Source organism: Cryptotermes secundus, unplaced genomic scaffold (genome assembly GCF_002891405.2).
Source record: "Cryptotermes secundus unplaced genomic scaffold, Csec_1.0 scaffold1759, whole genome shotgun sequence".
In the NCBI taxonomy this organism is placed as follows: Eukaryota; Metazoa; Arthropoda; class Insecta; order Blattodea; family Kalotermitidae; genus Cryptotermes; species Cryptotermes secundus.
This window is the reverse complement of record NW_019720605.1, coordinates 85010-112449: the sequence shown is the minus strand read 5'-3', so window position 1 is coordinate 112449 and position 27440 is coordinate 85010. Positions and strand designations below refer to the sequence as shown.

At 43.2% G+C, this 27440-nt stretch overlaps 1 protein-coding gene and 1 long non-coding RNA gene across 3 annotated transcripts in view; one reads left to right on the top strand and one right to left on the bottom strand.

Moving 5' to 3' along the window:
* The window catches only part of LOC111870590 (elongation of very long chain fatty acids protein AAEL008004), a 46186-nt gene extending 24358 nt beyond the window's left edge, over positions 1-21828 (top strand). For both annotated transcript variants that reach the window (XM_023863021.2, XM_033753963.1), the window contains exons 4-8: positions 1487-1570; positions 10348-10404; positions 16022-16127; positions 19039-19175; positions 20593-21828. In XM_023863021.2, the coding sequence (XP_023718789.1) occupies positions 1487-1570; positions 10348-10404; positions 16022-16127; positions 19039-19175; positions 20593-20757 (549 nt within the window). In that variant the 3' untranslated portion in view covers positions 20758-21828. The remainder of the gene's footprint in view (positions 1-1486; positions 1571-10347; positions 10405-16021; positions 16128-19038; positions 19176-20592) is intronic.
* On the bottom strand, positions 8358-9368 carry LOC117282813. Its single transcript, XR_004513697.1, has 2 exons — positions 8763-9368; positions 8358-8535 (listed from the first exon to the last, which is right to left on the bottom strand). It is a non-coding gene; the product is annotated as an uncharacterized LOC117282813 (long non-coding RNA).
* Positions 21829-27440: the final 5612 nt, after the last annotated feature.

The window sequence follows — 27440 nt, the reverse complement described above, 5'->3', positions numbered from 1 at the left end:
GACGCGTTATGAGTCCGTATACATTTTGCTTTTCATCACCAAAAACTGACGGAGATATACGGCAATGAAACTCCACAATTCTTTTAGGAACACGCGGTATACGTGGGTAGGCTGAAAAGTAAGGCACACATGCTTGTAGAGCGCGAACAAAAACAAATAGCAAGATCGGGCAAAAAGTGCATTAAAATACAATTCTTAAGTTTCAAAAGCATATATTTATTTTTCAACATAGTCACCGTTAAGGCTAACACATTTCTCCCAACGTGTAACAAGTTTTTTCATTCCGTCACTGAAAAATTCTTCAGACTTTTCTCGAATCCAGGACTTGACAGCTGCCTTCACCTCATTGTCCGAGGTGTAATGATTACCCTTGAGGTCTCTCTTGAGTAGTGGAAAAAAATAAAAATCGCAAGGCGCAGGATCAGGGGAATAAGGAGGGTGTGGAATTGGTTCAAACTTCAGGTTTCGCAGAGCCTCTTCAGTTGCGCGCGAGGTGTGGATGATCGTTGTCATGTTGCAAGATTATTGGCGCCAGGCTGCCTCTAACACGACAAACTCGACGCCGGAGGTGTTTTAGAGTCTGTATGTACTGAGTAGAATTTACCGTTGCCCCTCATTCCAGAAAATCGGTCATATAAACTCGGTGAGCATCCCAAATCACAGTCAAAAGAAGTTTTTTGGCGGATGGTTGTGTTTTGAACTTTTTCGCCTGAAGAGAAGACGGATGTCGATATTCAGCGCTCTGTCTCTTCTCTTCCGGGTCGTAACGATGGACCCATGACTCGTCCCCCGTCACAATATTCAAAAGAAAGTCGTCTCCTTCGTCACGGTAGCGCTGCAAAGTTGTTCGGAGCATTCCAATCGACGCTGTTTGTTCTCATCTGTGAGACGGCGTGGTACCCATCGTGCACATGTTTTACGGTATCCCAATTGTTCAATAATGAAGCCGACACGTTCCTTGGATATTCCAATATGGTTTGCGATACGCTTTTGAGTGATTCGCCCGTCATTTTGAATCAAATCGTCGACGAGTTTGCGATCATTATCGTCTGTGGCAGTGATCGGACGTCCGCTGCGTGTTTCATCAACAATTATGGCTTTTCCAGGCTCGCAACCACGAAATTTTATTACCCATCAATTTACAGTAGACCTATGAACAGCATCGTCACCATAAACAGTCTTTAAACGACGATGAATCTCAGTAGGAGTCACTTTCTCAGCAGTTAAAAATTCGATAACAGCACGCTGTTTAACTCGCGTTGACATAGCACTAGAACGCGTCTCCATACTTCCGCTTCTCGAAATACACTGGATGAACACAACGACCTCAAACCTGCGCATGCGTACTGAGGGGGAATATTACTTCCATATGCCACCTGGCGCGCTTCTGAATGTCATTTCGTTTGCGCTCTACAAGCATGTGTGCATTACTTTTGAGCCTACCTACGTATAAAATATATGAAACAACCTACTTTATTTGTTTCAGCCTTTCAGGGTTGGTGCATGGTCCTACATATTTAAAAACTTCTGTCATCCAGTAGAATATCACAGAAATCCATTCTCAGTTGCAGTAAGTATAACATGCTTTTAAGTCATATATCATATGTGAGAGTCTCTGACATTAAGGGAGGAACATAGACTGAGAGTGTTTGAGAACAGGGTGCTGAGGAGAATATTTGGACCGAAGAGAGATGAAGTGACAGGAGGTTGGAGAAAACTGCATAATGAGGAGCTTCATAACTTGTACTCTTCTCCTAGTATAATTAGAATGATCAAGTCAAGGAGGATGAGGTGGGCAGGGCATGTAGCACGAATGGGGAGAAGATGAATGCATATAGGACATTGGTGGGAAAGTCAGAATGAAAGAGACCACTGGGAAGACCAAGGCGTAGGTGGGTGAACAATAGTAAAATGGATCTTAGAGAGATAAGGTGGGATGGTATGGATTGGATTTATCTGGCTCAGGATATGGAACAATGGAGGGATCTTGTGAACACGGTAATGAAACCTCGGGTTCCATAAAATGCTGGGAAGTTCTTGAGTAGCTGCACAATTGGCAGCTTCTCAAGAAGGGCTTAGCTCCATGATGAGCGAGTGTTGATAATATGTGAGAAAAACTCCAATGCGCTGATTTTCTGCCTCACACTGGGAATTTACGTCAGTATGCACTATACACGTCTTCACAAGCTTCCACTTTGGGTTTACGGATTTTGACATTTGATTCCATTTCTAGCCGGAAATTAACCCCGCTTCACCACACTTCGCTATAGCATCTGAAACAATCTGTCATGCTCCTTTCGGATGCGTTTTTACTTTCTAAATAGGGGTGTACTTATGCGCAAACCCGTGCACCAGGATGCACAATATTCACGCTGCCATGAATAGCTACCAGCTGCTGCTCTCACAATTCACTTTTAGTCGCCGTGCTACTGGTTTCATCTGCTTCGTAGTTGCCAAGGCGCCACGAGGGAAGTGATAGGCTGCACATGTATGTGTTCTGCTCAGCACAATATAAATGCAGAAGAATGAAAGTTTGTCTCGCAGTAAAGCTCACAAAATTATACAGACATAAAAAGAAGAGTGTTCCTTCGTCACAATGCTACAGAAGCGAAATGTCAACATTTTTCTGCCACAACACGAACAGGAGACCTGCAAGACCTGTCACTGACAAAACACGGATTTCTTGACCAAGGAACCAAATCTTCACTTTTTAACGGAGAGTTACATAATCGTTCATTTATTTATTAAACTTTAGTTTTGCATTAATGTATATCAGGGTGCCTCCGTAAGGAGATGATCTCTTGAGGAATTGATTTCAGTGCTTCAAAGAACCGGTGAATAATTTAGTGAAATTACTGTATGTGACAGCGCATGTACTCGTCTGTGAAGATTCTACATTTTGGAACAACACAGAGTGAACGCTGCGGAACTCTCGGTGTGGGACCGTTCCGTGATGGAAGCGCGGATTTTGATGGGCACAGTGAGAAACTTGTTCAGAAGTGCTTTGTGGGAATATGTGGCTTGAAGTACGTTAAGGAATTTCAGAGACAAAGCCATCAAAGAAACAGGATTAAGTGAAGCAAATGCGCTTCGGTTTCACCAAAAGTTGCGAAAACGTCAGGAGGTCACGTAACACGTGCCGTACAGAAGTAACAGTACGTGTATTAGAATGGAGTACTTCATAATATAAAATATTGATATTCTGTATAATATATAAAACTATGAGCTATCTAAGCACTGAAATGATAGGCTGTATGCAATCACCTTGAAAGTGTGCTTCATGCGTATGCTTGTGTGAATGTACTTGAAAGTGTGAGCTTTGACATTCTGTCTTTATGCAAAAGGCATAGCTATCACTAGTTACAGAAAGTACCACCAGGCGGCAGTGAAACTGTAATGTAAAATATAAGCGTTGATCAACGTAGAAACTGTGACAAGAGATAGAAGTTGTTAATTTTGGGAAGATTCACTCAAATCGGTTCATTTGAGATCATTCGTAATAATTTGTGGCTGAATATTTTTATGAGGAAAGACCACAAAATATACATGGGAAAGAAGTGTGGCGTATTTGTTCATAATGTCCAAATACGGTGGATTCCGGTTAATTGGGGCAAGTACTGGAGTACAAAAACAAACCACGAATATAACCAGACTACGCTTCACTTATTCGAGACACCACGCCATTTGATTTCACCAGTAGCTCCCACATAACGCACTTCTGATTACTACGTCAATGAGTAACTGACTCAGTATAAAGGAGCACCCAGCTACAGTCACTCTCAGGCTTGCAGTGACTGCGCTTGTGGGTCTACAGTGGGGTGTGCAGGGTTGTTTAGATCACGGCCGAAGTGCCTAGGAGAGATATAACAATCACTAATAAAATTGCCTTACTTGAAAAAATTCAAACCAACCGCCTATCATGAGTCCTCGCAAACTGAGAGAGATATCTGTAGCACCGAAATCTACAACTGCAAGCGTTACACAGCGGCAAGAGTAACTGTGAGATGAGTGGACATTAGGCCTCGGATAATACGGAACTTCCCCAAAAATGGAAGATGTTGAGGAGGCCCTCAATCAGTGGTCCAATGTTGAAAAGCGAGACAGAGGCGTTGGCTCAATAGCTGTGTCATATTGATTTCAGAGCAACAGCTGGTTTTTGTCTCGATGGAAATAAAGGTTTGGGTTAAAATTCAGGAAGGCCCACGGCAAGGACAGTGCTGATACTGTAAGTGCAGAACAACAGAAACCCACAAAGGTACAAAACTTCGGGAATTTTGCACAGACAATACACAAAATGCCCATAGAACAGGTTTATTTTATCATGCATGCTGGCCGGATCCTTAAGCTACAAACAAAGAAATATACCTGGTTCAAAGAAAGGAATTGATTGTGTTACGGTCTTGTGCTGTTCAAACATGTCAGCACTGATAAACGGAAGCAGCTGGTTATTGGTAAAAGCGGTGGGCGTCGGGATTAGCATGGGCAGTGTACCAGTTCTGTACTATGCTAATAAAAAGTGTGGTTGACATCTAAAATTTTTAACAAATGGCTAATGAATTGCGACGTGGAATTACGTACAACGGAAATCAAGGAAAGTTCCACTAGTTCTAGAAAACTGTGCAGTAGATCCTCATGCAGATACAGTAAAACTTGGTTATAGCAACATCGGTTTCTGCGACACCTTGTCTATTGCGTCAAATATTCAATGGTACGAACTAATTCCTCATAAAGCAACTGTTTTTATACCTTGNTTATATGGCGCACAGTTTGTAAACTACCTCCTCGAAACAATTCAAGGAAATCTCACAGCATCTTCAACAGCTAAGGAGGCCAGTGCAAGGATTGATGCTTTACTGCCAGTACAATATGTTGCCGATAACTGGAGAAGAATAAGCACCAAGACGATTGAGAACTGCTATGCTCACCGTGGTTTGAACACTCATGACCTGAGGGTGCCGAATAGGGCCGACAGTGAAAATGGCGCCACATTTTAAATGCACCTCGTCGGGAATCTCGATAAATTTTCATATATCGACAGTACTCTTCAATATTACAATTAAAATGAAGAGTACAGGGAAGGAATTACTGAGGAAATTGCGGTGATAGACCAAAAGATACCAGAATATACTGGATGAGGAAAGCGACGAGGATCACACGACCGAGCGTCAACGAGCGACTAACCAAAGTACTGCTGTACACCAACTTCATTTCCTGCGGGAAGGCAATGAAGACAGGCCCTGCGCTCATTTTGTTCCTTTGCACTGAATCAAGAGAACTTGTCAGGGTACCCTCCATAAATTCCTCCGTCAGTTAGGGGGCCAATACACGTACGAGCCTGGCTCGCGAGTCCGACTCGGCTCGGGTTCTAATGAGCCAAACTCGTCCGTGTGTGGTGAAATTAATCCGAGCCCGGCTCCTCGCGAGCCAGACTCGTACTTGTGTGGGCCGCCTACCAGTTAAGAAGAGCATGCATGTGTAATTGGGCACGCGTAGCGTAGTTGGTTGAGGCACTATGCTGGAGGTGAGTGTTCAGAGCCCCCGGTGTCAATTGGATAGGAGGCTGGGTGGACCCCAGAGCCCGTCTGGACGACGTTGAGAAGAGAAAATTCTTGACCCTACAGAGACCCGAACTCAGACCCCTCGGTCGTCCAGCCCGTAGCCAGTCGCTTCGGCTCCAGATCCATCAAACGCGTGGCATAAATATTTGTTAGAAAGAATGTGTTTGTGCCCACAGAAACACAGTAGCCAAGGTCACATATCAGTACCAGGACCAGCACAACGGAATACTTTACGCACATAGCTATATGGCTCAGATGGTGCAAGCAGTCACCTTCTGACTTATATGGTTGAACCGTGAAACACGAAATCCTTTGGCCTCTAGGAACGTTCAATATGGCAGCGAATATCGGCTCTCGTCAGGTGAAGGTGGCGGGGCAAGAACAAAATCGCTTTACATTTGGAGGTGCAAGAGAGTCCCGCACTGTCACAGAACGAGGCTCAGGCAGTTAGGCGCCGGCTTCGAGCCCAGGTTACGTGATGTAGGATTTGTGGTGGACAGAGTGGCACTAGGGTAGCTTATTTCCTAGTATTTCCCTTTCCCCTGCCAATTCTCATTCTACCGACGTCTCCACACATCATCATCATCATCATCATCATCTATCATTTGAGGCTGGTTCAATAGGCCATTACTGGCCGACGTACTAAGCGGATTCAGTCTCACGCCACCCAAATAAAAGTAAAAAAGGGTTACCGTTCGTTTTTCTTTTTTGAATCAAACTGTAAACAGATTTGTGAACTTGCGCACGGTGAAAAATTATTTAATGCCCGAACTTGTTGAAGACTTCGAAACTACATTCGTTTTCAACAGGATGGCCCACCGCAACACTGCCGTAACGATTTCTGATCGAGAAAGTGCCTACGTTATGGATTGTTTACGAAAGTCCAAAGGCATATTTTAGCATGGGATTCACCACCTCAACAACTTCCAGTTCAGTATTCACACTGATACTACACAGAACCTATGGCACAATCAAACGTTTCTAACAAACAGCAACATAAGCGTTCTGACCATGGTCCGAGCATAGCACATGGTACTGGGTTTTTGTACTTGTCCATCGTCTGGTAATAAACTAGAGAACACAATGTTTTTAAACTGCATTTGTTTCTGTCCTCGTGTGAGGGGTCCTCTCAGGAAGTAACAGCAGCTGGTATCGGATATGAAAGGAATACGCCCATGTGGCATACTTAACCAATCCAATCAGACAATCCAGTCTCGATTCCCCTTGTCAGCAATGAGGTTACTAACTTATAGAGACGATCAGTATGATCTCATAAATTCTTCATGGGCTTCTATTGGATTTATTCCTGAGGGTTCAGATTTTATTCAACAGATGGGGCTAGCGGTAGGAAAACAAATGGGTTCATAACATTCTGCAATTAATCCTATGCTTTGGTTTTCATGGAACTGGCTTGTCGGCTAGTTTTGTTGCATAGAATTTCCACATACTTTCCTATCTTATTTTCATGTTTGTACATGCTTCATCCCAATTCTTATTTTGTATGTTTCTTGTTATCTCCCACTGACAAAGCCTGGTCTAGGTACGTATACAGCTGTAGCTATGCTAACAGCCGGGCACAATGGCCACGCAGTGTAACGCAAGATCAAGCCCTGGGATCAGGGGTTCGAGGGTTCGAATCCCATTCAAGGCATGGATGTCTGTGTGCGTTTATTCCCTGTTTGTGTTGTTCTGTGTATAGGTTGCGGCCTTGCGACGGGCTGATTCCCTTCCAAGATTCTAACGAACTGTGTATTGGATTAAGAAACTGAAAATGCGGCCAAGGTCCTACAAAGGACTATAGAGCCTTCGATAGATAGGCAGATAGCTGTATTGACATAGTTTCCCCAGTAATTAATGTTAGCTCTTTCTGAGGGACCCAACAGAAGTGTCTCACCCATCGTCTGAAGACGGAAACAGATCTAATTTCCGAAACACTGTTTTCTCTATTTTTTTAGAATACAGCACGATGGACCAAGTCCAAACCCTAGTAATTCCTATTAACCTAAATAGGCTAACAACACGCACAAACATAAGGCAAACATGCTGTGTACAAAGAATGTCTAATGAACTATACTGTGCTGTAAAATCTTTTAAGGAATCCGTTAGAAAACTTTATTACTTACAACTCTGAACAATATTTTAGTATCTACAACAAGTTTAGATTTAATTAACTCTTGTTATCAATCCCCTGAGAATAACCCCAAAGGGCCGAAACATGTAATATTATGCATCTAATTTGATTTGTTCTCTTAAATATTTTACAGTGGACGACGTGTTATTGTAACAATTCCGAAGGCATAATTTACCAGATTCCCTGGTCTGACACCTACTGATATATCCTTTAGGGTTACGTCGCAGATATGCCAGCAGATCTTCAGGAGCTCCAGAAATATAATTCGTTAGAGTGTAACAAACGTAATGCGGTCAGATATATCTGAACACGGCATAGAACTTCCTACCTTTTAACTTCCCATAATTCACTGTGTTGTATGCAGTTAGTTGGTTGGCTTGTTGGTTACTTAATTTAATTATTTTGTTAGAGTATTTAGCAGGCTAAGACCATGTTTGCAACAAACAGAATCACTCAAAGACATTTCAAGGGAGCGGGCCGTGCCGTAAGAGTTTCAAGAAGAAGAAAGCATTTCGTCCGCTGTAGACGAGATATGCGACAAAAAGTGTGGAGCTCCTGCAGGTCAGGCGAGAGTTACATAAGAACGATCCATGTACTTTCCATATTAAACAATTACTGCAGTTCGACGTCTTTGTCCCTAGGGTTCATTTCTGTCATTTGATGTATTACCTCTGTTGTGTGCCAGGATATTACTTAAAATTTTCTATGTACAGTCGCAATTCCCGTGTTTGGTTGCAACAAAATCCATAAATATCAGCAAACGCCAGAATGCATTCTTTGAGTTGAATGATTTGAAACCCCAACTTCTGAGTACATGGTCACTGTAGTTGAGCTGACTCCTTGTCCCTGAGAACATGGAAGGTTCCACCATTAGGTCTTCCTACACACACAAAAGATATTGGTGACTGAACCTTGAAGATAAAGAATGACAAAAGTTTCGACGGTTCATTATCTCTGACTTGTTATGTGAACCAACAGTAATCATGACCATGATCTCAATATCGCTAAATTTTGTTCAGGCAAACAACAACCTCCTTGCTGCAACGCGATAAAGTGACTCACATTTACACTACCTATAATAAGTGGAGTTTCCCATGGCTTTCGTCAGTGTGTCCAGTACAGTGCCCCGATAAGATAGCGTTGCTTCCCTCCACGTTTCAAATGACCCTTATTCAGACTCACTTCACCAGTTCTCAATTGACGCAGAAACTATGTACAAATTGACCAGTGTCCCAGTGTAACCGGATACATAAGGACGACGCACAACTTTCCTTTACACCTTCACATACAAACATATCTAGCTTCCAGATATTGTTCATAAAATGAAAGTTCACGTGTTAAGCCGGGTACACGCATGCGCATTCCTCTGTAACGTAAGAGGGCTTCAACTTGCATATTACGGCGTTCAGGCGAACATTTGAATGAGCAGGTTGCATGTTCGCAGCTACTGGTAGGAACATGTCTTCACAGGCAGCTGGCGCAGCGCGTATGTGCATATGCCACACCCCGCCATAGAACAAGACATCACGCGAAAGACTTCCTGTGGCAAACGCCGTTGTGTAGAGCTGTATATAACGGCGCGAGTTTATTTTAAGGGACTTTGAGTTCCAAGAAATTAGTGGACAGTACATGCATGCCACCAACAGATTTTGAATTCCTGATTGATTTAATCATTCCGAGCAATTCGAAGAAAGTTACCTTGAAAAAAGACTGGCAACTCCCCTGCGGGTTTTGGCTACTGGTGTTTCGTAGCCTGCAATACCTTTTCAAAATATAGAAACGGGCAACCCGCCGGGTTATTCCAGAAGCCAACAGCCTTCATTAATTTCTCCTAAACGTCGAATTTCGTGTGTTTATCCTAATACTTATGATGTGTCGGATCCCAGGGAACAGACTCAGCTTTGTACAGTTTTCTGAATGTTAACGTGCTTTCGTATTCCACTTCATCGAAATGCACAAAAATAGAATATAAAGAAAGAGAAGGGAAATGACCCGGACAAAATGAGGAACGGCTTTCAACAGGCGAAAGCGTGCAGAAATACGTACAACTACAGAAAAGGAGTCCGTGGCTTGAGTCCGCAAGCGAACTATACCGACTGAGGGACCGCCGCTTGTCGGCGAATTTAGTGCTAACTTTAGCGGATAGAGAGTGTCGCATGGTCAGCGCAACGGATCCCCACAGCCGTTAATTTCGGTTTTCTAGACCGGAGCCGCTATTTCCTTGAAATAGCTCCTCAATTATTCTCACGAGGCCGAGTGGACCCCGTTTCAGACCCACTACTTCTCAGAAAATCTGGTAGCGGGATTCGATCCCGGTCCTCTGGATCTGTATGCAGGAACTCTGACCACCAGACCATAGAGGAGGGCACACGTGCAACTACAATGTGCTCGCTGCAAAACCGACAGTTGCGTGTATCGACCGCGCCGCGAATGGTACAGTAACACCGAAAACACTTGTTATACTACGCTCGTAAGTTAAGGCAGTAAGCGAAAATATGTGTCCGGCTTAGAGACTTCTTGGTCATGCCCATGAATCACTGTGTCACTTGTACACGTAACACGCCTAGCGGCGCCTTCCGTGTACCACACTTAACTAGTCTCACGTTTTACTATGAATCATGTTACCGTCTCTTCCTAATTTTTTTGCTCTTGTTTCAGATTTCTAATGGTGCATGGTGGTACTTCTTTTCGAAAATGATTGAACTATTAGATACGGTAAGTTTCAAGTATAAGTGATAGCTTTCAAAAATTATGTCAAGAAATTACTTGTAGGTGGCATGAAGATGCGACCTTCATCAGAACTTCAAGTTCCTTTTTTCACTATACGGAATTTTCAGTAGAAAGTAGGTCTAGTCACGAATGCCTCGGTGTAACCTCTGACAAGAACAGTTTCAGGAATCTCCTGCTTCAGGCTGCTTGAAATGATAAGTAACAGTAATTAGAAAGGAACCCTGAGGAGGAGTGCGTTCTCGCGTTCCATTCTGACACAGATAGCGCGGTTTGTCCTCAATTGCACGCCCAGACCTCCTCCTGTCCAGGGAGCAGACCACGCACCTGCGTTTAGCGGCTAAACCCAAAGCAGGGCTGTCTGAACACCACGCCTTCGAGCCTACTGCTAGGCACAGGAGCAACCTGGCGAGTTCTGATGCCGCAGCATCGCGTCTGTCACTGTCATGTCTTCTCTCATAATTTAGTGTTCTCACTTTCATCAGCAAAATATCACTAACTGTGAAGCTGATCTGTTACGATATTACAGACGAGAACAGTGTTGTCGTTAATTTTTCCTATATTTTGTATACGGTACCCATTACCCGCCAAGCGCGATCGGCTTTTAAGTATTTTTTATTGCTAGTGGAGTTGGACTGCGGCCATTTCTGGCCTATTGTACCAGCACCAGATGATAGGTGAGGGTGATTGTGAACCAATTGGTGGAATGAAGATTGGCAGGGGAAACCGAAGTACTCGGAGAAAACCTGCCCCAAAAACCCCACTTGACCAGACCCGGGATCGAACCAGGACCGCCGATGTGAGAAGCCAACGACTAACCGCTTGCGCTATGGCGCGGCCTTTTATATAAGTAAGTAAAGCTATCCCTGTACCAGGACGAGGAGGCCCATGGGGTTGTGAGATGTTGAGGTCCCCACATTTTCTAGACAGTCGGCTCAAAGATGGCGGTAAGTTTGTCAGCCTTACGCGCCGGCCACCCTTTGCCCCCAAGAATATTCCTGGTACTCATTTCTGTTAGAGGCTGAGTCGACCCCAGGGCCATAATGCGGATGCAAAGATTAGGTCAATTGAAAAAAATCCAGTGACATCATCGGGATTCGATCCCGCGACCTTCCGGCTTGTAGAATAGTGCCTCAACCAACTACGCTACCGCGTACTTTTATAGAGCATTATCTTCCTACCTGATGTAGGAAATGGTAACAAGATATTAGATACAGTTTTTATTAAGGGGCTCTTTCCTGGGAGGAAGAGCTACACCCCTGAAATAATAAATGACAAGAAAAAGAAATAAAATAAGTCTCAACTCTCTACATTACTATCGAATGACACATGCAATTCCAAATAAATTCAATAAGTTTCTGTAAGAGCATTTGCACACAAATGTATGCATATCCAAAGTTTTTTTTTTCTTGGCACTACAGCCCCAGTGGGCTTAGGCCTACCTCCATGAACTTTTCCGTTCACTTCGGTTTTTCTACATCTTACACATTCGGTAGGACTCCTTGGGCGGGCGATCAGCTCGTCGCAAGGCCTCTACCTGTACACAGACACAGAAAAACGCTCACGCACAAACTAAACATCCATGCCCTGAGTGGGATTCGAACCCACGATTCCGGTTTCCAAGCGAGCGAAGACAGTACGATGGGGTACCCAAAAGAAACAGAACTAATTTTTTTTTGTGGGCAGAGCTTTTGTAGTACCGCGTTTTGCCGCTATGAGCGCATAGAGCTAACATTCCTGAGTCGATAAGCCGACTACCGTTGCTTCAGAAGGTAAGGACTAGTTTCGGCAGAGTTTATAGTGACAACTGTTTTGTGTGATCGTCGTTTTTGCAATGGCCCGAACACATGAAAATGTTGAAAAAATTCGTGAAATCATCAAGGAAGATCGACGACGGACCATTGAAGAAATTGTGGAGCTGTCGGGAGTGACTTGGAGCTCAGTTCAGCGAATTTTGACAGAAGATTTGGGAATGAAAAGGGTGGCTGCGAAATTCGTGCCACGACTGCTGACTGCTGAACAAAAACAAGGTCGCGTGGAAGCATGCTGTGCTTTGAAAGAAGAGTCCCGAAATGATCAAAACTTTTTTTCAGCGTTTTGCTGATGTTGCTGAGGTGAAGGGAAAAAACGACGGAGGCGCTGTCAAGCATCTCAAAAGATGAATTTGGACAATGTTTTGAAAAATGGAATAAAAGACTAGACAAGTGTATTAGTGTAAGTGGAGTGTACTTTGAAGGGGATTGAAGGTTTGTGCTTAAAATTTGAATAAATAAATTAAAAAAAAAATAAGTTCGGTTTCTTTTGGGTGCCCCCACGTACATGCCTTAGACCGCTCGGCTACCGTGACCGCCTCATATCCCAAGTATGGATCCATATTTTAGAGACTTTAATTATCGCCGTCCTACCTAGAATTTATATTCATTGCAGCCCTGTGCTCTGTGGCGTTGTGAAACTGTAATTTATTTTCCAGGGAGCTATGTTATCCCAATTGAATTGCAGTCGAAGATTGTACGTAATTAATATAATTAAGATAGCCCTGCATTAGGTAAGACGTTCACTACTGCACTCAGCTGAAGCGGAAGGAAGCGCAATCAACTGACAAAATAACAGATTTGGAATTTTTATTAGCTGCAACTCAAATGTCTCCCGCCGCGGCTACAGCGTGACTCTGTGTAAAGACGAGATGCCCACTGGCATACTTATTTATGGGACAAACAGAACCAGTTCAATGGGATCCTTACGTATTCCACGAGAAGAGATGAAAACCACGCCACGCTTCACTAAGAATGTAAAGAAGGTCAGAGGTATAAAGTCACGCGCCTTATAACACTTTGAAGTAGAGAGTGGTTATCACATTTACTCGCGTGCCGGATGGAGCCATTTCCAACCTGCCGTTAACCACAGGCCCTCGCGAGAAAAATTCTATACCGGTACTTGAAATGTAGTGAAATGCTACATTTGGAGCATAGCTCTGTGTGGGGCTGAAACATGGACACTTAGGGCAGTAGATCAGAAACATCTGGAAAGTTTCGAAATGTGGTGTTGGAGAAGAATGGAGAAGATCAGTTGGACCGATTATGTGAGAAATGAAGAAGTGTTAATTAGAGTCAGTGAGCAGAGGAATATCCTACATGAAATAAGAAAACGGAAGGCTAATTGGATTGGTCATGTTTTACGCAGAAACTGCCTTCTAAAAGAAGCTATCGAAGGAAAGATAGAGGGGCGGATAGAAGTGACAAGAAGACGAGGAAGAAGACGTAAGAAGATGCTGGATGACCTTGGGGACAGAAGAGGATACTGTCATTTGAAGGAGAAAGCACTAGATCTAATTAATTGTAGGAATTGTTTTGAAAGAGACTGTGGACCTGTCGTCTTGACAGATTACTGATGATGATGATGATGATGATGACTTGAAATGCTTACAGGATTGTCAGGTGTCTGTGTTAACTTGACATAATTATGGAGAGAGAAGACGGGGTTAATAATATTAATTACTGATTCTTACGCAATATTACTAACACTGATTCGTGCCCGGTCTGGAGTTCGTTGGACTTGACTTTCTTTTGTGCAGCTGTAAACTCCGTCCGCAGTTCAGTTCCCTGCGAATGCAACAGGGCCTATATGCGCTATATTACACACGAGTATAATATAAACTAGGCCATGCCATGGCTCAGGCGGTTTGTCCCCGGCTTCCCACCGCGGCGGCCCGGGTTCGAGCTCAGACCAGGTCATGTGGGATTTGTGGTGGACAAAGTGGCACTTGGGCATATTTTCTTCGAGTACTTCGGTTTCCCTTGCCAATTCTCATTTCACCGACTGCTTCCACTCGTCATCTGTCATCCGGGGCTGGTACAATAGGCCAAACAGTGGCGGACGTACCAAGTGGACTGTCTCACCCCACCCCAAGAAACTAATATATATATATATATATATATATATTATTTATGCCGGTCACAGTAGCCGCGCGGTCTAGGGCATGAGCTATCTTCGATCGCTCGAACAATGGGATTGTGGGTTCGAATCCCATTTAAGGCATGGATTTTATGTGTATATGCATTTATTCTGTGTTTGTGTTGTCCTGTGTTTAGGTAGAGGCCTTGCGACGAGCTGATCACTCGTCTGAGGAGTCCTACCGTCTGTGAAAAATGATTGCGGAACTGCATAAGAGGCCTGGGCCCTGAACAGGCTGGAAGAACCACTGGGGGAAAAATAACATAAAAAACAAACTCTGTGGCCTGTAGTCCGCAAGCGAACTATACCGACCGAGTGACCACCGCTACCTTTTGCGGATAAAGGCTTCCACCTGGTCAGCGGAAGCGGATCCCCACGGCGTTTAATCTCGGTTTTCTTGGCCGGAGCTGTCATTTTCTTGAAATAGCTCCTCAATTATCCTCAAGAAGCTTAGTGGATCCCGTTCCAGACACACTACTCAGAAAACCTGGTAGCGCCGGGAATCGAACCCGGGACCTCTGGATCTCTAGGTAGGAACTCTGACCACTAGACCACAGATAATAAAATATCATGTAATATCCGAAAAATATCTGCAGCCGAACTTGAATTCCTCTTTCCTGAACCTCTGCAGCAGATGCAATGAGCTCAGCATCGCCACTAGACGGAGGCGCGTCGCCACATTGACACGTGGCTACACGTACCGCAGGAGAAGAACTTTATCATCATTGTTGCGCAGCTTGAAGCCGGAGGTCTTTCGTAAAAGCCACTGAAACAACTTTCACCAGAACTAGTCCTTCACGATAAATATTTGTACGGTGATAGTGGACAGTTAAACAATAAACGCATACATTGTGTTGAATCTAGAGACAGGCTTTAGTGTGTTTTCCAAAAAAACTCGTGTCTCCTTTTAGTCCTCCAGTTTTGGACTGTCTCTGTGAAAACTGTAAAATTTATCTAATTAGGGAATTAAAAAAAATTATAAACTTGTCCCTGTGCTTAACTAATTAAGCACTACGCCATGAAGGCGTGGATTTATAGACCCATATTTTAATGACTTCGTCACTAGTTGGAGGTGAGTGGTCAGCTTCACGCCACTGCCGCTTTATTCCGGGGAAAGGTCCCCCGGTACCCATTGGAAAGGGGGCTGATTGGGCCCCAGAGCCGGTCTGGACGATATGGAGAACAGAAAATTGTGACCCTACTAGGACTCGAAACCCGACCCCTCGGTCGTCCAGTCTGTAGCCAGTCGCTATACCGACTGTGCTACGCCGGTTCACTCAACAAATTTATATATGGGCAAAGACAAATAAAAATTATGAATACACTGAGTACAATTGTCGAAAGTCACTGTGTTCGTCTGAATGACTTCCTTCCGTGCGTCACAGCAGATCCTCCTAAGGAGACGTAATTTGCTTGAAGCTACTGCAGCGCAGCGGAAACTACGGGGTGCCAGAGTACAACATCTTCTTTTCAAAATCTGACTCTTGTCACTGTTGAACTTGTCCGATAGCGACAGTCGTCAATGGAGGAGGTCAAACTGAGGGGTACTTTTTATATCATTCCAAATATGGCGGCTGTTTCACGCTTCATTAATCAAAACAACAAAAAGTAACGATCGCTTTATAATGGTATAACTGAATTTTATTTCCTGCAGGTGTTCTTCGTTCTAAGGAAGAAACAGAATCAGGTGACGTTTCTGCACGTGTATCACCACACAATCACTGCTCTGTTCTCCTGGGGATACCTCAAATTTCTGCCAGGTGAGAAGCTCTCACTTCCGGGGAGTTCCTAACACTTTGAAATGTATCACATGACATTTCTCCGAGTCTTAGATTAATTTAAGTTTATAGGAGCAACGTTTAGACTCCAAGTTGTTGCTGGCTAACATCGCACAAAGTTACACGTGAATATCGGGAGGAGCGGACAGGCTTCTATGCTTAAAGCTCGAAACGAAGACCATCGGCCCGTCGTTGGGCCATACCAATATTTCCACAACCACTTCGTGAATTTCTTTTAAATTCAGTAGCTACGGAATATGTACATTATAACAGAAGACTGGGGATAAATTTTTGTTGCGGTACAGATTAGCCTTTTGGAAGCCCCCTTATGCGCAATAGTATGAATACCGGCTTCATTTTATTCATTTGATATACAGACAAGTTAAACAAGTAAATACAGCAAAAGTATTAGACCTTAAGGACGTCTATACTCATTTTATATTCTGTTGTGTATTACTCGTAAACCGAAAACTGTAGAATTTGTAACATAAAGTCCATAAATTAAATCGTTAATCCTCAAGAGACGAATAAGTAGAAACAGGCGATAGTGGCGCCTTTAAATTACTTTCCCAACATGTAACTCATGTAAGACCTCTGTGGTCTAGTGGTCAGAGTTCCTGGCTACAGATCCAGAGGTCCCAGGTTCGATTCCCGGCGCTACCAGATTTTCTGAGTAGTAGTGGGTCTGGAACGGGGTCCACTCAGCCTCGTGAGGATAACTGAGGAGCTATGTGAATTGAAAAGTAGCGGCTCCGGTCTAGAAAACCGAGATTAACGGCAGTGGGGATTCGTTGCGCTGACCACGCGACACCCTCTCTCCGCTAAACTTGGTACTAACTTCGCCGACAAGCGGCAATCGTTCGATCGGTATAGTTCGCTTGCGGACTAAAACCACGGACTTTGTTTTTTTTGTACCTCATGTAACTAAATACTGCAAATGCGACTCGGAACACCGCCTTCTGGGACTCGAACAGGGAACCCACGGAACAAGATATGTATGTGCTACGCACTTAGACCTGTAATGATATGAAAACACCGCAGTTAGGGCTTTTGTTGTGTTTCATAACAACATTCCCATTATCTGTGACTTCGCTGAGCTATGCATGTTCTTAGTAAGAGATACTTTCGGCTTTCGATCTGTCCTTTACACTTGGACGATTGGCTTATGCAAGCAGCAGCATGGAAATTTGAGCGAGCTTGTGTGCAGGCTAGTGAACTGATTCTTGAAGAGTATTTAATTTGAATTTTCCTGAGTTCAACCGATTTCGTCGGTCTAGTACTCTAGTACTTAGAGCTGACAGTCCATGAAAAGCTGCGCAGTGGATGGGCAGGCCCATTCGTGAAAGTTGAGGGGTGTTGTGTGATTAGTCATTCGTCTGAATTCAGTGCGAGTGGACGTCAAAAGAGCATTCTTCCTTGTACAGTCAAGTTAAAAAGTTTTTACTCTTGGAGTCGTATTTGAGTGCATTATTCTCTAATTACTGTATTAATATTGTGACGCGTTACCTTACGTCCTTCGCCACACAACGGCTACGATGGAAATTGCCGAGTCCCAACAGCGACAAATCGAATACACACAGACCGTTTTTTTATCAGAGCCAAACGTCTTCAGTATTTGTGGCAAATTAAAGAATATAGGGAAGAGGGCCACCCAATCATCTACATGGATGAAACCTATATTCATTCATCGCACACCGCCCCATATGCATGGAGTGATGGATCCATCCAGGGATTATTTTCCCCTGTGTCCAAAGGCCAACGGCTCATTGTTATCCATGCAGGAGGAGAGCAAGGTTTCATCCCTAATGCCTATGTCCGCTTCAAATCCCACCAAAAAACAGGAGACTACCACAGTGACATGAACTACACCAATTATGAAAAATGGTTAAAGGAGCGGCTTATTCGTAACCTTCCCCCGAATTCTGTCCTTGTCATTGATAAATATCCCCACCATAATGTACAACTAAACAGAGCCCATAACTCAAATTCAAGAAGAGATTTTATGATATCCTGGCTAAAATATCACCTTCCATCTATTACCTTCAGTAACACTGATTTCTCATCATTGCGGAATCCAGACATATATAATATGATTCTACCACTCAAACCGAAATACCTTTCCTATAAAATAGATGGAATCTTTGCAGAACAGAATCACAATATTTTACGACTCCCTACGTATCACCCACAACTTAACCCAACTGAGTTCATATGGGCCACCGTAAAATATTGAGTTGCTCAAAACAATACCACATTTAAGATGGATGACGTCATTAAACTGGCAGAACAAAAATTGGCTTCCATAACTGTAGAAGAATGGCAACGTAGATGCCGACATGCAAGGAACATTGAGCAACAATAAATGGCACGGGAAGGCCTTTTGGACGCAGGACGGGAGTTCGTCTTCCATGTTGGCGGTGATAGTGATACAGTTCTGATGATAGCTCCGATTCATCTGGTGGTGACGAGGAGGGACAGGCATGGGGACATTGCCGGTGTTGCCCCTTTAGAATAGACCCGTGTAATATGTAAATAAACTCTTCATGTATGTAACAGTGAGAAGTGTATAATAGTGTATAGTGCATAACAGTCTGACATTCGGCACTTAAAACTTAACATCGGATGTGTGATCAACGAGACTAAACCACCAACACTATGCAACACACTGAGGTAAGAAGGTATTTCCTTTTGAGAACGCCTGTACTGCATTCCCCTCCTAACTTNGCATTCCCCGCCACACTGGAGCTCTCCCCGCCACTACCAATACTTCTCCTACTGCGCGTCGGAGGACTGTCAGCTCTAAGTACTAGAGCTTTACCAGAGTGTAAAACGCACTCCCATACACAAGACACGGGAACGCAGAGCTCAGGTACTGACCCATGCCTGTTTGCAGGTGAACAAGGACTGGTGATCGGGTTTCTCAACTCATTGGTGCATGTCGTAATGTATTTCTACTACATGATGGCAGCGATGGGGCCGAAATACCAGAAATATCTGTGGTGGAAGAAGTACATGACTTGGATACAACTGGTGAGATGCTCATCTGCTTCATGTAGATCCTTGTCAAATCAATTGATTCCAGAAGTTAAGAACTCATTATAGTAATTCTGTTCGAACTCAGTTCGGTCTAGCTCCTATCAACAGGAGCTACAACAGTAATACCTCGACCTCCGAAGTGAGGACGTAACAATAGAATTTCTAAAGTTTGTGACGAAGGTACATTAGTACAAATTTTATATTTCTGGACATTACCCATCGCTCTGTCTTTATCTAAACACCGTTCTGTTTATTTTACAAAACACATCGTTTCGGAGACTGGATTCTGTCTCCGTCTTCAGGTAAAACCTACTCAGTTGGGCCGATTGGATAGAGCTAATCTTGGTCCGCAGACAGGGAGTAACTCTATCGATTAGGCCCAAATTAGTAGGTTTTACCTGAAGACGGAGACAGAATCCAGTCTCCGAAACGCTGTGTTTTGTAAAATAAACAGGAAGGTGTTTAGATGAAGACAGGGCGATGGGTAATGTCCAGAAGCATAAAATTTGTACAGACGAATTTCTCTTCAACATTTTCTATCAATGTTTCTCCAGTTAGATTGAGACCTCTAGCTCCAATAGCAGTACACAAGTATTCTCATGCACCTTACTGTTCTCCTCTGTCACTTAATTCATCTTGAATTATTATTCAACATGTTCTGGTTCGGAACACGCGGTAGCGTAGTTGGTTGAGGCACTATGCTACAAGCCAGAAGATCGCTGGTTCGAGTCCTGATGAGGGGGATTTTTCAATTGACCTAATCTTTCCAGCCGTATTATGGCCCTGGGGTCGACTTAGCCTCTAACAGAAATGAGTACCAGAAATATTCCTGGGGGTAAAGGGCGGCCGGCGCGTAGGGCTGACAACCTCACCGCCATCTGTGAGCCGACTATCTACAAAATGTGGGAACCTCAACATCTCACAACCCTATGGGCCTTCACGGCCTGGTACAGGGATAGCTTTACTTTACTTACGGGTTCAGATACCTTTAAATGTATTGTTACTCATCATTCTGTACTTTACTTTTGGTATTCGCAGCAGTTCTTGCTCATATTAATATCATATTATGAACTTTAATATTTTATTATCTAATTCTGACCGTAAAATCCACAAGGATTCCTCATTATCAAGAGTCATTTACCCCCGGCTTCGTAACAAAGTTCGTGTTTTCAGAAATGTAACGTAAACTGAAAATCTTATGTATTAATTATCTTTCGACAAATTCCAATATCTAAGAGAAACACAAGAGTCTGTCTACAAGCATTGTTTTGCATCTTACTGTACAGGTAACCCAGCTATGAGTTTGCTATGGCTCAGATTTGAATTGAATTATTCTGTTATTTGATGGCCTGGAAGCGAAGTGTGAAGACTGTTTCTGAAATTCTAAAGACTCGTCATGAATTTTGTACAGGCGCAGTTCTGCATCATGCTCACGTACCTGCTCTGCCTTCTGGCCTACGACTGCAAGTTCCCAAAGGCCTTGACCTTCTTCTTCATCAGCAACGTAATCATCTTCCTCTACCTCTTCTCAGACTTCTATCGAAAAGCCTACAAGAAGAAAGAAAAGCTAGGATGAAATATTCCGGAAAGAAGTCAAACACTCGCAGCCACACAGTGCTCGGCTTTCCATACTCGAACACCAGGCCCAGGCCCAGGCCCGTGTCTGTAACGTCTCTCCCTCTCGGCTTCTCGCTATCTTTACCTTGCAGCTTATACCCCAGGAATCATCAGCGGACAGCGTCATATCTTTCTCACCACTTACATGGAGTTTCAATGATCCTTTTTTTTTTTTCGTGGTCATTTCAGAGAATGTGAGGACCATCTGTAGTGACAGAGAAAAGTTTTGGTCTCCTAGAAATGTCATCTAGGATCGTTAAGGACTGTAGCAACAGTATCTGCACTAAGGAAAGGCATTCCATCCAAAGGTTCGCCCACACAGAGCGCTACGTACGCTATGTTCCCTATGTTACCTACGTCGCAGACTGTACACAGCGTACGTAGCGAACATAGCGTAGCGCTCTGTGTGGCCGAACCTTAAAGGGTTCTGACGGTGTTGGGTTTTCTTACGTTATCGATCGTACGGTATTGTAAACAACTCAGTGTTTCGAAGACTCAAACACTTTCCGAAACGCTCGGCTATTTATAATACCGGCAGACAGAGAAAGTTCGAAAACCCAGTAATCTCGAATAATACATTTATTTACTCGTATTATGACAAGGAGATGAATATATATTTCCCGTCGACCAAAATGAAGACTGTAGCAAGACTGTAGCAATATTCTCAGGACAAGAAGTTGGCTAGAGGGTTGCTCGTGAGCTGTACCGATATATTGAAATCTTATTATAATAGTATTATGAATATTTTCTTACGCATTCTAGTCAGCCACATGAAGACGGTACATATTCCCTTTAGCCGAAACGTTATCGAAAGTGCCCCTAAACTGCATTCAAATAAACAAATGTATTCACTACGACACTCAGAGGCTTACACACATATATAACCAGTGTCCTGCTGCTTTACAGCGTGGTTCTAGGTACCGATCTATTGCAAGAGAAGGCAAACGTGCTCATAGTTCGCTTTTGCATTATAATACTGATTATGATCATTTAACAAGCTGACAAGGAGAGGAAGTGACGGGAAAACGAAGACCAATAGATGAAATTATCTTATATATAATAAGAACTGATTTTCTTTTTCAAAATAGCAATTATTTGCGTATGTAATGTTTCAGGCATGCCTGTACTGTCGAGAATCAGTCATAACGCCGGAAGTTTCTGTGAAATACTGGTAACTCTGTAAGCGGAAGTGGAGTCCGTAATGTACGCGTAGAAAGCAGTTTTCTGAAAAGCACTTTAATGAAAACTTATTTGAATTTGAAAAATGCCGTCTTCTTGGATGTGACGCCGTGTAAATCTTGTGTTAACCGACGTTAAGGAGGAACTTATCGCCTCCATCTTCAGGATAACAAAATCCGCGCTCGAGGAAGCAGCGTGAGCAGGTGGCTGCAGACTGCTGGTTCCTCGCTCGCGGATCTTTCTACTCTGAAGACTGAGGCGAAATGTTCCTCCTAAACGTCGGTTCATGCAGGATTTACACGGCGCCACATTCCGGAAGACGGCATTTTTCATAGTCACGGCCGTGAAAACCTCAAATCTTACTTATTTTCAGTATCATATTTAAGCATCCTGCTACACTCTACACAATATATGACACAAACTCCGTCTTAAGTGCAACAATTTACTGTAGTTCTTTCGTCTTCCTTTCTTCTACACTACATGTTTCGGCCGTAAATGGCCATCATCAGGTGTATACTCTCACGTAGCTGTTACACTGCACTTAGTTTAAAATTCAGAAAACACTAGTCTTCCCAATTGTTCATTTCTTTGTTGCTAACAGGTTTCCATACATCAGAATCCTCCCCGCTCATATCTGTCAGATATGTACAAAATCTTTGTTACCTACACACGTCAATTTGATTTTCAAAAACTGGCACTTTTAAAATCTTCAATTCCAATTTAAAAATTTCTTTAAAATTTGTATTCAAATTTTAAAATTTAAAATTTTCAGGGGTTCTCGCCCTATGTCTATAGTACTGCAGCGGCTACTTCTTGTTTTCAGCACTGTTCAGGTGTTATTCTGTGTAGGCTCCCTGTGTGCGTGCCGCTGCGTATCTTTAATACGTGTGCTCAGCACGTGCACGTGCACTACGTGCAGTGTAGCAGCTACGTGAGAGTATACACCTGATCATGGCCATTTACGGCCGAAACATGTAGTGTAAAAGAAAGGAAGACGAAAGAACTACAATAAATTGTTGCACTTAGGGCGGAGTTTGTGTCATATATTACTTACTTATTTTATTTCCCTAAGTACAGCTGCAGGAAGAGCCGGGTCGGTGGAACACTAAAACATGAATAAATGGAGGCTCACAAACAAAATGTGACGCTATACACCGAGGCAGAAGTACAGGGCGGCCGAGGGATCACAACAGACAGTCCGCTTATGTCTGAATAACAGGTAAAGAAATCTTTCGGAACGTCTTCAGAAAATGCACAGTATTTATGGAAGTTATGACGTATAGGTTCTGACACGTCTATTTGGCCTCGTTGCAAACGAATAGGCAGGCAGACATTTTTCTAAATAATGTTTCTCGGCTCTCCAATAAGTCCATTAAAAGTGTTAACAGTGTCCAGTTTACACAGGTTTTCTAAGAAGGGGCCCTTTGATTCGTTTATCGGAAGTTGAGCACTTACAAATAAATAAGAATATTTATTCACCCAGTACCTTCAGTTTAGGAAGTAACAGTGTCTTGTTCGAACAACTGGCTGTGTACACACACGTTCTGCATTGACCGACCAATCGTCTGAGAACAAGCAACATGATGAATTATGATCACAGCAGTAATGAAATGCAGCTGAGTGCCTCATCTCTCACTTGTCACTTTCATTTCTCATGAGAATAATTGCACGCTTATATTATGAGTTATTAACAGAAAGAATAAATGCAATACTTTAAACATCTTAGAGTAAAGGTTTATATAACTTCAAGGACGCTAGTAAGGTTCCATAACGTTGGCTTTAGCACGGATTGTTATATGTGAATCCTACGGCTAAAGCCAGACTAACGCCATCTTGCTGTTCTTGCGCGGACGGCAAAATGGCGGATATAAGGCGAAGTGACACGGTGGCCATAAAGACGAATTATTCACGCTCTTTCGTGGTTAATTTCCTACCAGAAAAATAAACATACGTCACACAGATAGAGATGAAAGTCACAGATATTTATTTCATGTACAACTAAAGTGTCACTCTACGAAATATTTCGAGTTCTACCGAATGCCATTCAGCTCGCTTATGAGTACCTTCCTGACTTTAAAATTCTCCACCTCAAAACAAATTGTCCAAGCTGCCTATAGATTTTAAAATTCCAAATAGTATTGGCACACTGCAAGTTGTCTCCAAGCCAGACCGAGAAGGAAACAACGCAACTGAAAAGAAGAACTGGAGGCACTACTGTGGGCGACCTTGAAGCACCACGGTTGCATCCACGTCCGAGCTTTCCACTCCCGTCTGACTGCCGACGCTGATCTCTGTTTGAGATGCTTTCTCCGCATCATCGCCGCGAATGGCGGACAAAAGGAAACATTCCTGTGGCCCTAGTCTAGACATTTTGATTCGTGAAAATCGAGCAGCTACACTGAATTGCCGATACACGCGTCGGAACTCATCGAGCCAGCCTAGGCGTCAGTCGATATCCGACGAAAAGGCAGTCTGAACTCTATGTCAGAGATCTCAGGCAAAGCTTTACTTCCAGCACCCTTAGCCCCTGCAGTACACGAAACTTGTATATACAAATTAATGCGTACTTTTTCTCAATCACAAGTTTGAATTTCCCAGCACCGACTACGTGGTCTCAATATTTTATTCGGCTTGTATGAAAACGTAATAATTATGAATGCCTCGAGGTCGATAAGCCCGTTCGCAGCGGAACAGTACAATAGCATAGCAGTCTGTTGCGCAGGCGAAAATGGCAAGAGTATGCTCAGCCTGTATAGCGGGGTTCCGCTCCTGGTAGGGGCAGGAGGTATTTGTCTAATCCACAGGGTCAAGACCGACCCTGAGGCTCACCAAGCCTCCTATTCAGTAGGTATCGGGATTTCTTTCCGCGGGAGAAAAGCGGCCCCGAGCGTGAATGTGACCACTCAACTAGACTTCTGCTCCCCACACATCTTCATGGAGCGTTACTTAGTTGCTTAATTAATTAAGCACAGGGACAACTCTACCTTTACACACATCTGTGTGTTCATGTATTCTCTGTAGCTCAAGGATATGCAGCTTTTCTCGTACCATTTGTCGAAATCTGGAAATATAGCGCTCCTTAAGTACACGTATAACGTTAAGACGTACCTAAAACTGCCTACTGATGGTAACCGGGTTTTATCAACTTATCGTACGAGGTGTACGAATCCCACAGAAATACTTACTTACATCTATACAGGACCGCGCTATAGCTCAAGCGGTTGGTCGCTGGCTTCCCACCGCGGCGGCCCGGGTTTGATCCCGGGTCTGGTCAAGTGGGATTTGTGGTGGACAAAGTGGCGCTGGGGCAGGTTTTCTCCGAGTACTTTGGTTTCCCCTGCCAATCTTCATTCCACCAATTGCTCCACAATCACCCTCACCTATCATCTGGGGCTGGTACAATAGGCCAGAAGTGGCCGCAGTACAAGGGACTTAGTCCCACCGCACTAGCAACAAGAAAAATACAGTAGAACTCTGTTATAACGTCATCAAATGGACCTAAAAATAGTGTCGTTATAAACGAATGTCGTTGTAACCGAATTGGGCACTTCCACAGTAGCCTTATGTTAGTCACGTAAAAATCTACCAAAACCGAGTTAAAATGTTGCATTTTTTAGGGAAATACGTAGTTAAGTACAGACTAACGTAACATTAACGTGGAATTGCCCAGATGTGTAATATCAAAGACATATTACAGCGCTTTTCACTGACAATACACACCACACTAACACTGTATATTAAAGGTAGGCCTACTCACCAAATTACAGTAGATTACATCAATTGTTGTGCCTTACTGTACCTAGATACGAGTACAGTAATCAGTTATCTTCATCTGTTTCCTGTTACTTGCCCAATACACACTTTCTAAATTACGTTCAATGTCCATATCAGAGAAATTCAGGAATGAAAATGACGTTACATACGAGGTTGATGCATTTGTGCATGTCGTACTAAGCAAGGTATAAAAACAGTTGCTTTATGAGGAATTAGTTCGTACCATTGAATATTTGACGCAATAGACAAGGTGTCGCAGAAACCGATGTTGCTATAACCAAGTTTTACTGATACACAAAACCCGACCCGGCTGCAACTCGCACTATGCCCATGCTTAGATTGGACACAGGCACTTCAAACTGTGATACGATTCACATGTTTTCTTTTCGTAGAATATTGCATTGCAAAACATATCTTTGATGTTCCAAATATATTATGATTTTATAGCTTAGCTCCCTTATAAAATCCTGTTTTGTACCAGTGCCCTTCTGGGGAGAACAGAAATTGGATGCGCGGTTTCCATTTTTAGAAGCAATAAACCTGCACGTACGTGCAACATGTAATGGAACCTTCATACTGAATGAACTTACATCTCACCGAACTACGAGTATAGTAGCATTTCCACGTAAGCAATAACACATCTTCCTCGTAGAAAAATGTTCGCGGAGAAGGAACATGAATGTTTGGAAATGAACGAGGCATTGGTTCAGGAGTCATGAAAATTTACAGAAATCTATCCCAATTTTATGAAGTGGTAAACACATTTCTAACAATGTTTTAAAACAGAAATATAAAAATCATTCTGTAATTAAAGCACTATCATCTAGTGTGTGACTCCGTATAGCTCGGTAGACACCAAATTAATAGAGCTGATAACTGACCCATTGCTGACAGATCATAAACAAATTCCTAACCATGAACAGCACTGCTCACTGTGAAACATAATGCCGTCAAGCGATTCACAAAATTAATAACTTCCTTACTTCAAACATTATCGGGCATCAGGCATACTGATTCATCGGCAAAATTCGTATTCACCTCACAACTAGCGGTGCATTGATCGCCATGAAGAGCAGAGCCGTGAACCGGCCAACAAATGTAAGAACGACCCCAGAAGACCGTAACCTTGATATCGCCTCTTAAACCCCGCAAAATTTAAAAAATACTTGAAAATGTTTTACCTATTTTCTCGTTTAATGTATTTGACATAAAATACAACTTGCTTGAAATGTTTCTGCGACATCCTGTGGAATCTCTAGACTTCATGAAGCGTTTGCCACTTGTTACAGCATTAACTATAGTAGTAGTACTTATTGCTGACAGTCCTCCGACGCGCAGTAGGGGAAGTATTGGTAGTGGCGGGGAGAGCTCCAGTGTGGCGGGGAATGCAGTACAGGCGTTCTCTAAAGGAAATAACTTCTTACCTCAGTGTGTTATTCTCGTTGATGTTCACACATCCGAAGTTCAGTTTTATAAATGTGTGTATGTATGTATTGTCAAGTGTACGGGGTACGCGTGACGAAATGACGGATTCTAGTTAGGATGATTGGATTTATTAGCAGCTGGGTTACACACTCTCTATTAATTACCCTCTAATTACAGCGATATCGTTGATTTACATAAAATAAGTAAGTAAAGGTAACCTTGTAACAGGCCGTGGACGCCCATAGGGTTGTGAGACGTTGAGGT